This window comes from Sciurus carolinensis, chromosome 5 (assembly GCF_902686445.1).
Source record: "Sciurus carolinensis chromosome 5, mSciCar1.2, whole genome shotgun sequence".
NCBI lineage: Eukaryota > Metazoa > Chordata > Mammalia > Rodentia > Sciuridae > Sciurus > Sciurus carolinensis.
The window spans coordinates 94,222,855-94,234,082 of record NC_062217.1 but is presented as its reverse complement, the minus strand read 5'-3'; the positions used below and the strand labels follow the sequence as shown (position 1 = coordinate 94,234,082).

Below are 11,228 nucleotides of genomic sequence, written 5' to 3'. Positions count from 1 at the left end.
TTATTTTTTAATGTTTTACAGCCTGCATTTTGATTTGTTGTACACAAATGGGGTACATCATTTTGTTTCCATGGTTGAACATGATATAGATTTATACCACTCCTGTAATCATACATGTACATAGGGTAATGATGTCTGTTTCATTCCACCATTTTTCATACGCCCTCCCTCTTATTTCCCTCTACATAATCCAAAGTTCCTCCATTCTTCTCTCACTCCCCATACCTCCCACCCCCATTATATATCATTCTCCATTTATTAGGGAAAACATTTGGTCTTTGGTATTTTGGGATTGGCTTATTTCACTTAGCATGATATTCTCCAACTCCATCCATTTATTTGATTTGCTTATTCAGAAATGATTTCAAGAGGATAATAGAGGTTTTGGCATACAAACTGTTACTTTTGATTTAATATAACTTTGGGGGCAGGTCATTTGTTATTATTAAGCACCAGTTTTCCTCCAGTAAGGATTGGTCATAGCAATTCAGAAAAGTAGGGAAAGATGTAAGGTACAAAGAGTTTTCATTTTTAATTGGCTATAACCATCAGAATTATAAAATTGATTTTATACTGTATATGAAAAATGACCATAAGTGAAGAACACTTTTCTAGTAACTTTTCTTGACAAAATAGAAACTAAATTAACTGACAACAGAAAATTGTGAAAACAAAGCAACCAAAAGTAGAATGTAGAGAATAAGAATAAAGGTACTAAAGATGATTCTTTAAAGCTTCCAGAACACATAATGCAGAAGTGATGCAGCCATCAAAGTTGGACTGAGTAAATCCATCCCCTCCACATGCGAGGAAAGGCTTGAGATGTAGAGTCATCTGACCAGGACAGTTGGCAGCAGCATTTGTAACCTGAAAAAGTGGGAAAAAAGACTGAAATTGACATCCTTTGCCCTTTTGTGCTATCCTGGCAATGACTACCTGGAGAAGGCTTTTACTTGCAGAAATCAAGCTTTTTTACAAGGAGTATCAGAAAAAAAGAAACCCAAGACCCTACACTGCTCTCCTAGCCCAACTGTTCACATTGACATTTTTAAATGTTTAAATTTTCAATAAGATAATCAGAAATGTGTTGAACTTCAAAATTAGTAGGTGCTATGGTTTAAATGTTTCTATGTTGAAATCCAACCCCAAAGGTGATGGTATCAGGAGGACGACACTTTAGGAATGTGATTAGATCATGAGGGACAAGCGCCCTTGCAAAATAGGCCAGAGGAGCATATTGTCTCTTCTACCATGTGGACACAGCAAGAAGGCACAGTCTGTGAGAAAGAGGGCCCTCGCTAGACACGGAATCTGCCAACACTTTGATCTTAGACTTTCCAGCCTCCAGGACTATAAGAAATACGTTTCTTTTGTTCATAAGCTTCCCAGTCAATGGCAGTCTGTTATAGCAGGACAAAAGGACTAAGACACACTTCCTCCCTCCTCTCTCTCCTACTGTCTCCTTCCCTTCCTTTCTTCCTTCCATTTCCTCACTTTTGTTCTGAGGCAGGCCCTATGCTGGGCACTGGAGCAGCAGAATTTTAAACTGCCATATGCCTGTACTAAAGGAGTTCTAATAAATTTAGATGACCTCAAGGCAGAGAGTGGCTCCCTTCTGCTTTCTGAGCACCTCCTGTGCGTCAGAACATGTTTCATTTGCAGACTGCATTTCATGAATGAATTAATTCATTGCAATCAATCCATGTAGGTGACTATGGAAATCTGATGAATGCATAAAAGTTTGAATTTGCCAGTCAAGGAAGTAAGAAAGACCCATTCCAAGGAGAAGCAGCAGCATGTGTAAATGCCTAGTCTACGGGCAAGAGTGAGTAAGTGTACTTAGGATACTATGGGGCTAAATGTACTTAAGATATCAGTGTGTGTGTTCCTGTTTGTGTGTTTGGAAAGAGGGTTGACTGGAGGAAGAGAGCTGGCAGGAAGGTGAGATAGGGGAATATGGTGTTTCAAAATTAAAAAAAATACAAAAGTCAATAAACATGTCCAATGAAAATGTAGAGTTTAATACTTTAGAGCTGAAAAAGGGTGAATGAGCTAAAAGTGGAGATTTATTTTATAGAACCAGGTTTATAATATTTGAAATGATAGGGGAAATACAGAGGTTATTTCCTGGGAAAAAATTATTCTTAAAATTAGCATGGATGGTGCCAATAACATTCACACTGAGAAGAATGGGTGGGGGGGTACATAGTTATCTTGGATACTGAGGTAGTTGGCCACTGAAGCACCCCAATGCCTAAAGTTACCAAAATATGCAAACTTATTATAATGGAGCCTCACTTGGGGTTGCTTTGTGGTACAGCTTCAGGAAACATCATTCACATAGACTACTAGCCTTACCAGTGTGTTCATGGAGAGCAACAGGGTAAAGCCTATGAGAATTTGCTTGTTTGAAAAGCAGGGAAGAAAATCAAGACATGTAATAAGTACTACTTGGATTATGATGCTGAGATTTGGGTTCTAAATTGTCTGAATTATTGTATGCTTTTACAGTTTTTTAAATGTCAAAAAGCTTTGTTTGGATATTTTTATTTATATGCTATGTTTTGCTTTAGCAAAAGTGGTGGTGCTAAGATTCCCTTGCTGAATGTCAAAGATATGAACCTCTAGATACTGTGTCACTCAGATGCAAACACAGCATTAAAAGCATCTGCCTTTTCTGGAGGTCATTCTATAGCAACATCATCTATCATACACAAAGTAGATAATCTTGAAATCAGCAGATAAGATCTTTGAGTGGCTAAAATAGATAGCACATAATATGGACACTTAAGCTCAGGATTAGGTATTCTGTTAGAGCTTTTTGATTCCTGTTTTAGATAGATCTTAACAAGTTGGATTATTTGATTTGCCAATGAAACACTAAGGAAGGAAGAAAACGTCTAGGTTCCTAAATATTAGCAGTTTCAGAACATGTAAAGTGATAGTTGGAAAGCAAGGGTTGTGTATAAAAACTCAAAATAGGATAGGGAAGAAGCCTGGCATTCAGGGACACTTTAGTGGAGGGAACATATAATTTTCTAGCTCTTAGTAGGCCCCAAGGGTGTCAACTGTTGGATGTCCTTCATCATTAATATTCACAATGTTCACAAGCAACTTTGTGAGATGCTCACTATTATTCTCATAGTACGGATGATAAAGTTCAGATTCTAAAAGACAGAAAGCTAGTAGATAAATAGGGATTCAAAAAGAGCAGGCAAACTCCAGAACTTACACTTCCAACGCTTTTAGAAATATTTCCATGAAGACTCAATTTAAGTAAAATGAAATAAAAATGTTTGATTAGTAACTTAGATTTAGACTTCTGGAAAATTTGCCCAAATGGGATAACTCAGTAATACATCTTTGTATATACACATACACATACATATGTACACATACATACATATGTGTGTATGTGTGTATGACACATACACAATCTGTTTGTCATAAAGTTTTGATACATTCCTGTTGACATCTCTGTATGGATAAACCATGGCATTATTAACTTGTAAGTATTAAGCAGGAAGGAGCTTATGGGAAAAAGTTCTGCCCAGTTGTGAGCTAGTAATGTATCACTGATGTGTAATTTAATTTGTTGAGTAGTAAATGCCAGATGACAGATCACATGGCTGGAAAACTGGGCCACTGATTAGCCAGTCGGCAGTTTGGATGAAATCAATCTCATTGCATTTAGGTGGAATTGCCCATTTTGCAATTACCCAATGAGGAAAATATGAAAACATGGAGTGTTGTGTTGGCAAGCTCCTTCAGCCATGTGAAATCAAGGAGTGGAGGAGCACGTAATTGTCAAAGCCACAATCTGTCATAGTAATGTAGTCTTTGGCTATGTTTCCAGCCACAGTGAGGAATCACATCTCAAGGACTGTCTTTAAGAGAGATGTCAGGGCTGAAACAACACCTTGGAAATCCAGGTTGCTTTGGCTCACATGGGGGCCAGTGCTGGTCAGAAAGAACCCTTGCCTGCTCTAGAGTGGCTTAAGGTAATGTTTCTAAATACTTAGATGATGATTGGATAGGATGCAAAAACTCAAGGCAGAAAAAATGATTTTATTTCTCAGGGATTTAAAACCATATGAATATGTTTGGTGATTTCTTTCTACCTGCAGAATAAAATGTAAACTGCCACATAACAGACAAAAAGCTTTGGTGGGGGATACCAGGGATTGAACTCAGGGGCACTCGACCACTGAGCCACATCCCCAGCCCTATTTTGTATTTTATTTAGAGACAGGCTCTCACTGAGTTGCTTGGTGTCTAGCCTTTGCTGAGGCTAGCTTTGAACTCTCCATCCTCCTGCCTCAGCCTCCCGAGCCACTGGGATTACAGGTGTGTGCCGCCATGCCCAGCAGGATTTAAATTTTTGACCAGTCTACTTGAACATTATCTAGTGCCATATTTCAGAAAGGTTGGTTTTAAGTAACCAAATTATGGACTTGGTGGCCCTGGTCAACATACAATGCAGACATCTTATCTCCTTTCAAGTTTCACGTCCTGCCATTCTCCTCACCTTTGCTACATGTCCTATCTGTATTCAAACTAAGGTTCTTCTATCATATCTTTCTTTGTTATGCTTCTATGTCTTTGAAGAAGTCAGTCTGTTGGGTAATGTACTGTTCCTCCTCTTTTCTAACAAGTAAATTGTGTATCCTTCAAGACTCAGTACAAATGTCACCTGCTCTGAGGCGCTTTTTGCTCTGTGCCCTTTCAGCATGTTATTTATGTCTATTACGTTATTTGTTATTTTGCACTGTAATTATTTCCATGCCTAGTCTCTCTTCCTAGACTATGTGATCCTAGCAGTAGGGACTGCGATTCATTAGTCTTTGTAGCTAAGGTGGAGAACAATGTCTAGCCGATATTATAGTAAAGTGTGGAATAAATGTTTAGAGTTAAAAAAAAAAAAGATCATATGCTGGATGATTGCATGGTGCATGCCGGCAATTCCAGAGATTTGGGAGGCTAAGGTAGGAGGATCACAGATTCAAGACCAGCTTCAGCAACTTAGTGAGACATTAGCAACTTAGCAAGACACTAAATAAAAAACAAAAATGGCTAGGGATGTATCTCAGTGGCAAAGTGCTCTTGGGTTTAATTCCCAGTACAAAAAGAAAAAAATACAATATTTGATCACACAGGTGATCAAATAAAGGTGATCAAATAAATATTATGAATATGTTTGATGATCATCTGAAGTCCCTAGTCTACAGGACTGTAGAACTGGGTGGAAGTACAATGGAAAAGCTATTTTGAAGTCTATCAATAATGATGAATGAGGGCTGTTCTCTTATTTCTGTTAACTGCTTTGGGTGAATGTGTTGTGCATCATGTATTACTTTGAATCACACAAACTTGTTGGTTCTATAAGTCAAAAAATGACCAAATATAGTCAAATTTTATAAGGTATAGCCTAATAGATTCTTTGTATCATCAAAATTGTTAACTATAAAATTTCACAAACAAGTCTCTTTGGTGATGAGATTAAAGATGAAAAGAGAGAAGGATCAGGTAAGTAGGCTGAGTATTTCCATAAAATAATAGCTAATAGTTAGAAAAAAAATTAGGACCACGTGCTGGTAGTTAGAAAAAAGAAATTAGGACCACATGCTGAAAGTACCTTCATCTTTCCATGTCTATTCTGACAGCTAAAGCATGATCTTGGACTATGACATTTACCCACATAGAACAATCTCACTGGTTTGGCATAGAGTGGCTGCATTATATGTTGACCAGGGCCACCAAGTCCATAATTTGGTTACTTAAAACCAACCTTTCTGAAATATGGCACTAGATGATGTTCAAGTAGACTGGTCAAAAATTTAAATCCTGCTGGGCATGGCAGCACACACCTGTAATCCCAGTGGCTCGGGAGGCTGAGGCAGGAGGATGGAGAGTTCAAAGCTAGCCTCAGCAAAGGCTAGACACCAAGCAACTCAGTGAGAGCCTGTCTCTAAATAAAATACAAAATAGGGCTGGGGATGTGGCTCAGTGGTCGAGTGCCCCTGAGTTCAATCCCTGGTATCCCCCACCAAAATTTTAAATCTCATAAATTCTAATCTTAGATGTGTAACTACCTTATTGAAAAGATGTGGACAATCTATGAATAATCACTTTCTTGCTGCTACATTTCCTAATTTATTATGTTATAGATGCAAATTATACCATATTTCATTGAATCTAAGGTACCACCAGTTGGAAGAGGCATCAGTATTTTATGTATAAAGGAAAAAGGAAAAAAAACGGTGTCAACATAACATTAAGCTTTGTTTTATATTTTCTAGAGAGGTGCCTTTAGACTTACCCACACAAAGTTCCTTTGAAAATATAAAAAGGAAATAAAAGAGAAATAAATTGGCTAAGTCTTTGCAAAATCTTCTTTACATTTGGAATTTGACTTCTCTGAACCACTCTCTAACTCAGAGCTGTCAGTGTCTGATGTCCAGGCTCGTCCCCACACCATCTGTCCTCAGTGCTGCCTTGAACACTGGCAATGTGGCATTTTTTCCAAGAGTGCTCAACTGAGTTATTCTTTCCTGGGTTTTCTCCCGAGCCACCGACATCTGTTCTGCAAGTTCAGATTATGCATTTTTCTCTATAGTGGGAAGAAAAGGTATTCAGACAGCAACCAGGCCACATAGTTTTTCCTCAAATGGTCCTTAAATAATTTGGTAATTTACTATCAAGCAACTTCCCAGTGTAAGTCCACCAGAAAATAACCAAGCTCACACACACAAAAACCATATTTTGATTTTCTCCTGGTGCATGCTGACTTTATGGCATCTTACAGTTGATGAAATATGGCAAACATTAAATGGGGCAAGGAGCATGATATGGGGAATACACAATAGTAAATTTATATCAAGTCAAGAGAGAGTGAAGGAGTGGCATGGTATTTTCAGCAGGGCCTGTCAGGTATTGGGCATCTCAGCGTCAGGACTTCTAATGTCTTCAGCATTGCTGGTTTAAGCCCTCCATCTTCTTAGTTCACCCAAATGAGCAGCCTCAGGTGAGACTGACAGAGATAGACTGGTGATCAGAGAATCGATTTGTTCATTTACAAAGGTAAATGTACCGATTCCAGAACGCAGTCTGGTTGTCTTCCCAGATCATTCATCTTGGTAAGCAAATTTCCCCAACTGTATCATAGATTAGCGGGGTGACACATGTGCAGCAACTCCTGACAGACATCACTAATCAATTGTGGCATTCTTTTCCACTGAGCCCAGAAATGGCCTTGGCATCCTCCTCACTTCAGTGCTTCGGGCAGCCACTACCAGTCAATTGGAGCTGGCATGCGAGAGGAATCCTATATACCAATCCTGGATTAGAAGATTGCAGAGCAAACATGTAATTAGAAATAAAGGAATTACATATTCTTTACTATTTTCTCTCTCTCTTTTTCCATTAAGCCAGAAGAACCTGATGCATTGCTTTTCTCCAAACCAGAGATACTTTAATGCTAAGAAATAGGATCACATCAGAGCCATTTCCTCTAGATGATGCTGGAAGCCCAATTACAATTCCTTCTAATAACCTCTTAAACACTCCTCCAGACTACTGCCCTTCCATGGGTCACACCAGTGCTCTGCCTGCCATGAGAAAATAAAATACAGGTGTTTCGGCTGTGGCCATAGTTCTATAGAACTGCACACTAAAAATATCAGGGCTTGTGGGGAAAACAGAGTTGGAGAACACGATTCAAAATGTATGGAGCTCTGAACCAAGCACTAACAAAAACAATAAAAATCATTAAAGGGGCTAGCACAGTTACATTCTCCCAGCCTCTGCATTTAGCCACAGCTACCCATTCTTTGTAGCTTAACCCTAGGTATCATGCATCTTCTTCGAGACAGGTCCTACAGGACAATTGCTTCTAAAAGAAATCATTTTATTATAAATTAAAAATAGAACCTAGGATGCAATCTTTTTTTTTCTTTCTTTCTTTTTCCCATCAATCCATCATTTTAGAGTAGGGAAAGTATCCCTGTGGTTTCACTGTCTGCGCTTGCACCTTTGTTGAAGAGCTTATCATGGTAGAAAACCCCACACTTCTTCAGGTCTTTGAAACGGTCTCTACTTGTAGGGAAGGAAGGCACCTCTGTAGATTTTCAATTTTTATCTTAATATCTTCACATTTGGTAAAGCTTTGTCTTTGCTTGTGAGAACACATCCCTCAATTATTTCCAAATGTAAACATGTATGTGAAATGAATGATTCTTCCAATACTGATCTCCTGTTTCTTATCTATAGTAGTCCTTTTTATTCACAGGGGATACAGTCCAAGACCCCCAGTGGATGACTGAGATAGTATATAGTACTAAACCCTGTATGTACTTTAGTGGCCCCTGATTTGTGGTTTACTTCTCAGGGTTCAGTTACCCATGGTCAACTGTGGTCCAAAAATTTTAAGTGGAAAATTCCAGAAATAAATAATACATGAGTTTTAGATTGCATGCTGTTTTGAGTAGCATGATGAAATCTCATGCCATTCCTCTCACGCTGTCCCTTTTCATCCACACAGGATGTAAATTATTCTTAGTCCAGTATATCCATGTTGTGTATATCACCTGGCCAGTCATAATTATTCAAATAATTTTTATTACACCATCTTGTTCCATTTTTATTATTAGTTATTAGTGCTAATCTCTTAATGTTCCTAATTTATAAATTGAACTTCATCGTTGGTATGTATAGGTAGGAAAAAACATAGTATATATAGAGATCAGTACTCCCTGTGTTTTCAGGAATCTAGGGGACTTGGAACATATCTTCCCTGGATAAAGGGGGACACTGTATGAGCTAATTTACATAAAAACAAAAACAAAACAAAAATAAAAAAAATACAGGCATTATAAAAGACTATGGATAACTTTATTGCTTTGTTACATTCCTGTGAGTCACTTTAATTAGCTTTGGGTATGTAAAAGTCTTGACAGCAGATAGAGATGTCACTCATTTGTGATTCTGATACAGTGCATTTAAAAAAAAATTTATTCATTCCAGTATCTAAGGGTGACTTTCTACTTAATTGTCTCTGAATTCAGGGAAATCTTATTGTCTCCTAGTCATACACTAACTTGCTTGGACAGTTTCTGAATAATAATCTTGCTTTGGCATTTCCCCATCCATTGTGTGTGTGAGGTATTGACCACACTGGCAATAATGAATAGCTATGAAGGCTGAGAGGGTATGGAGCTGATTCATACACTTTCTTACTTCCTTGCTGTTCTCTACTCTGCTGCCAATGTAAACCTCACCCATGCCATGGTACATAAACAGCAGAAATTGAATATTTGGTTAACTTATTCTTTTATTGCCTCTATGCAAAGCAGAGGGTCCCAAAGGCAATCCATGGCAAGATGAGAAAAATAAGAATTATAAGGTTTTTTTCATAGAGCTAAATGTATTATGTTTATATCTTTACTATTATTTTTGTTCTTTTTAAAAATTCTCATAGCTCTATTATTGTTTTTAAAATTTAATTGTAGAATTGCTATCATTTGAATCTCGAAATGTCTTCCAAAGGATCATGTGTTAAAGGCTTGGTCCCTAGGGTGTGGCTACTGGGAGATGGTAGAAACTTAGAGAGGTGGGCCCTAGTGATAGGTTATGCTCCTGAGAGGGGAATGTGGGACTCTGGTCTCTCTCTCTCTCTTTGCTTCCTAGATGTGAAGTGGGTGGTTTAACTCTGCTGTATGCTTCTGCCACAATGTGCTGCCTCGCCACAGGCCAAAGCCGAGGGGGGCACTTGATCATGGACTGGAACCTCCACAACTGTGAGCCAAAATAAATCTTTTCTGTTAATAAGTAAATTATCTCAGGCATTTAATTACACTACCAGAAAGCTAACTATCAGAAGGATAAAAGGATGGCAATATTATTATATTGGTTCTTAAAACACGAAGAAGGATTTTGCTGGTCCATGAAATAAAAATGCATAAAACCACTGCTTTGGGGTGAGGCTTGATGTGTCTGAAAACAACAGTCTCTGCCAGTTTGAAGAATGTTTTCCAAAAGAGGGGCTTCGGGGAAGGGAGGAGCTAAGGTAAGCTGTGAAAAAGCATCAGTAATCTCAGGCAGCACTGAGATTCAGGGTTGGCAAGTGGATGAATCATTGTTTAAAAATAGAATGAAATCTTGTGTAGAATTTTATTTCCCAGAAATTTGCACAACCTCCTTTTATACAAATATTAATCTAGATGGAACAAGGATCTAGAGTAACACATTCTTCATTTGTTTACCTGTGACTAAATATTCAGGTAGCAGCCATGAAAGGTTTGGCAGAAAATAGGGATTGAGGAGGAAAGACTTAATTAAATGTGGCATAAATACCTGCATTAAAATTGCATGTGTCTTTCTGGGGGAAGGATGGTTCAAATTGATTCTCTGTATGTATCTCCTCATTCTTACTGTATTCTCAAGGCATTGACTATAGCATCAATCACATGCCTGTTTATAAAAACAGAGAGAAATATAAATAAGAGAGACCAGACCTTACTCTGATGTCAAGGAAAATGTCTATTTACATATTTATAGATGGGGAACTAGTCCAAGCATTCTGAGAAAGATGGGACTTCAGAGTGTGTCAACAGTGAACAATACTATCAATCATTAAGTAAATTTCCATGATCCAGGAAAGAAGATTTGGGATATGAAAGTTGAATACAGATTTTTGTTTCTTTTAACGTACAAAATGTTTTCTGTCAGCCAGATTCAAAATGTAATGTTCCTATCCCTTCCTCCTATTTAAAAAAAAAAAATACCTCTGGAGTTTGATGAAAATCCAATAAAATGTTGCTGATTTTTCTGCACTTAACTCATCAGAATGCAATTTGGTAAGAGACGTTTCACGTTTAAAATCCTTTGAGTCCTCAGAAATAGCAACCTATGGGGGCTGTGTCTTATTCATCTTTGTATTCCAAGTATATGTTACTTCATTGTACATTGAATAAATGTTTGTTCAGAGAATGCAGGCCAACAGAAAATGAACTCAAACTGTTGAAAGTTTTAAATTCTTAGCCTTCAAAGGGTCTCTAAATGTGGTAGACTTTTTTTCTCAACTAAAATAATTTTCTTTGGTTTCTTAGCATCTATATTTTTCTTTCTGAGTAGTTATGTTATTAGCTTCTTATTTCATCACACTTGATACCTCACCATTCTAACCTTTTTTGTGATCAATTGCTGTGCGCAGGTCAACAATTATTCTGCTA

At 37.8% G+C, this 11,228-nt stretch overlaps 1 protein-coding gene across 2 annotated transcripts in view; it reads right to left on the bottom strand.

Moving 5' to 3' along the window:
• Positions 1-219: 219 nt before the first annotated feature.
• Positions 220-11,228, bottom strand: part of Rnls (renalase, FAD dependent amine oxidase) — a 309,420-nt gene continuing 298,411 nt past the window's right edge. Inside the window, exons 7-8 of one of the 2 annotated variants that reach the window (XR_007108669.1) lie at positions 6,320-6,610; positions 739-867 (exon numbers count right to left, since the gene is read on the bottom strand). Coding sequence is in view for 1 of the 2 variants with exons in the window: in XM_047551997.1 (XP_047407953.1) it covers positions 715-867 (153 nt within the window). In the remaining variant the exon portion in view is untranslated. Of the gene's footprint in view, positions 868-6,319; positions 6,611-11,228 lie in introns of both variants that reach the window. The other variant, XM_047551997.1, reaches the window with a different exon arrangement.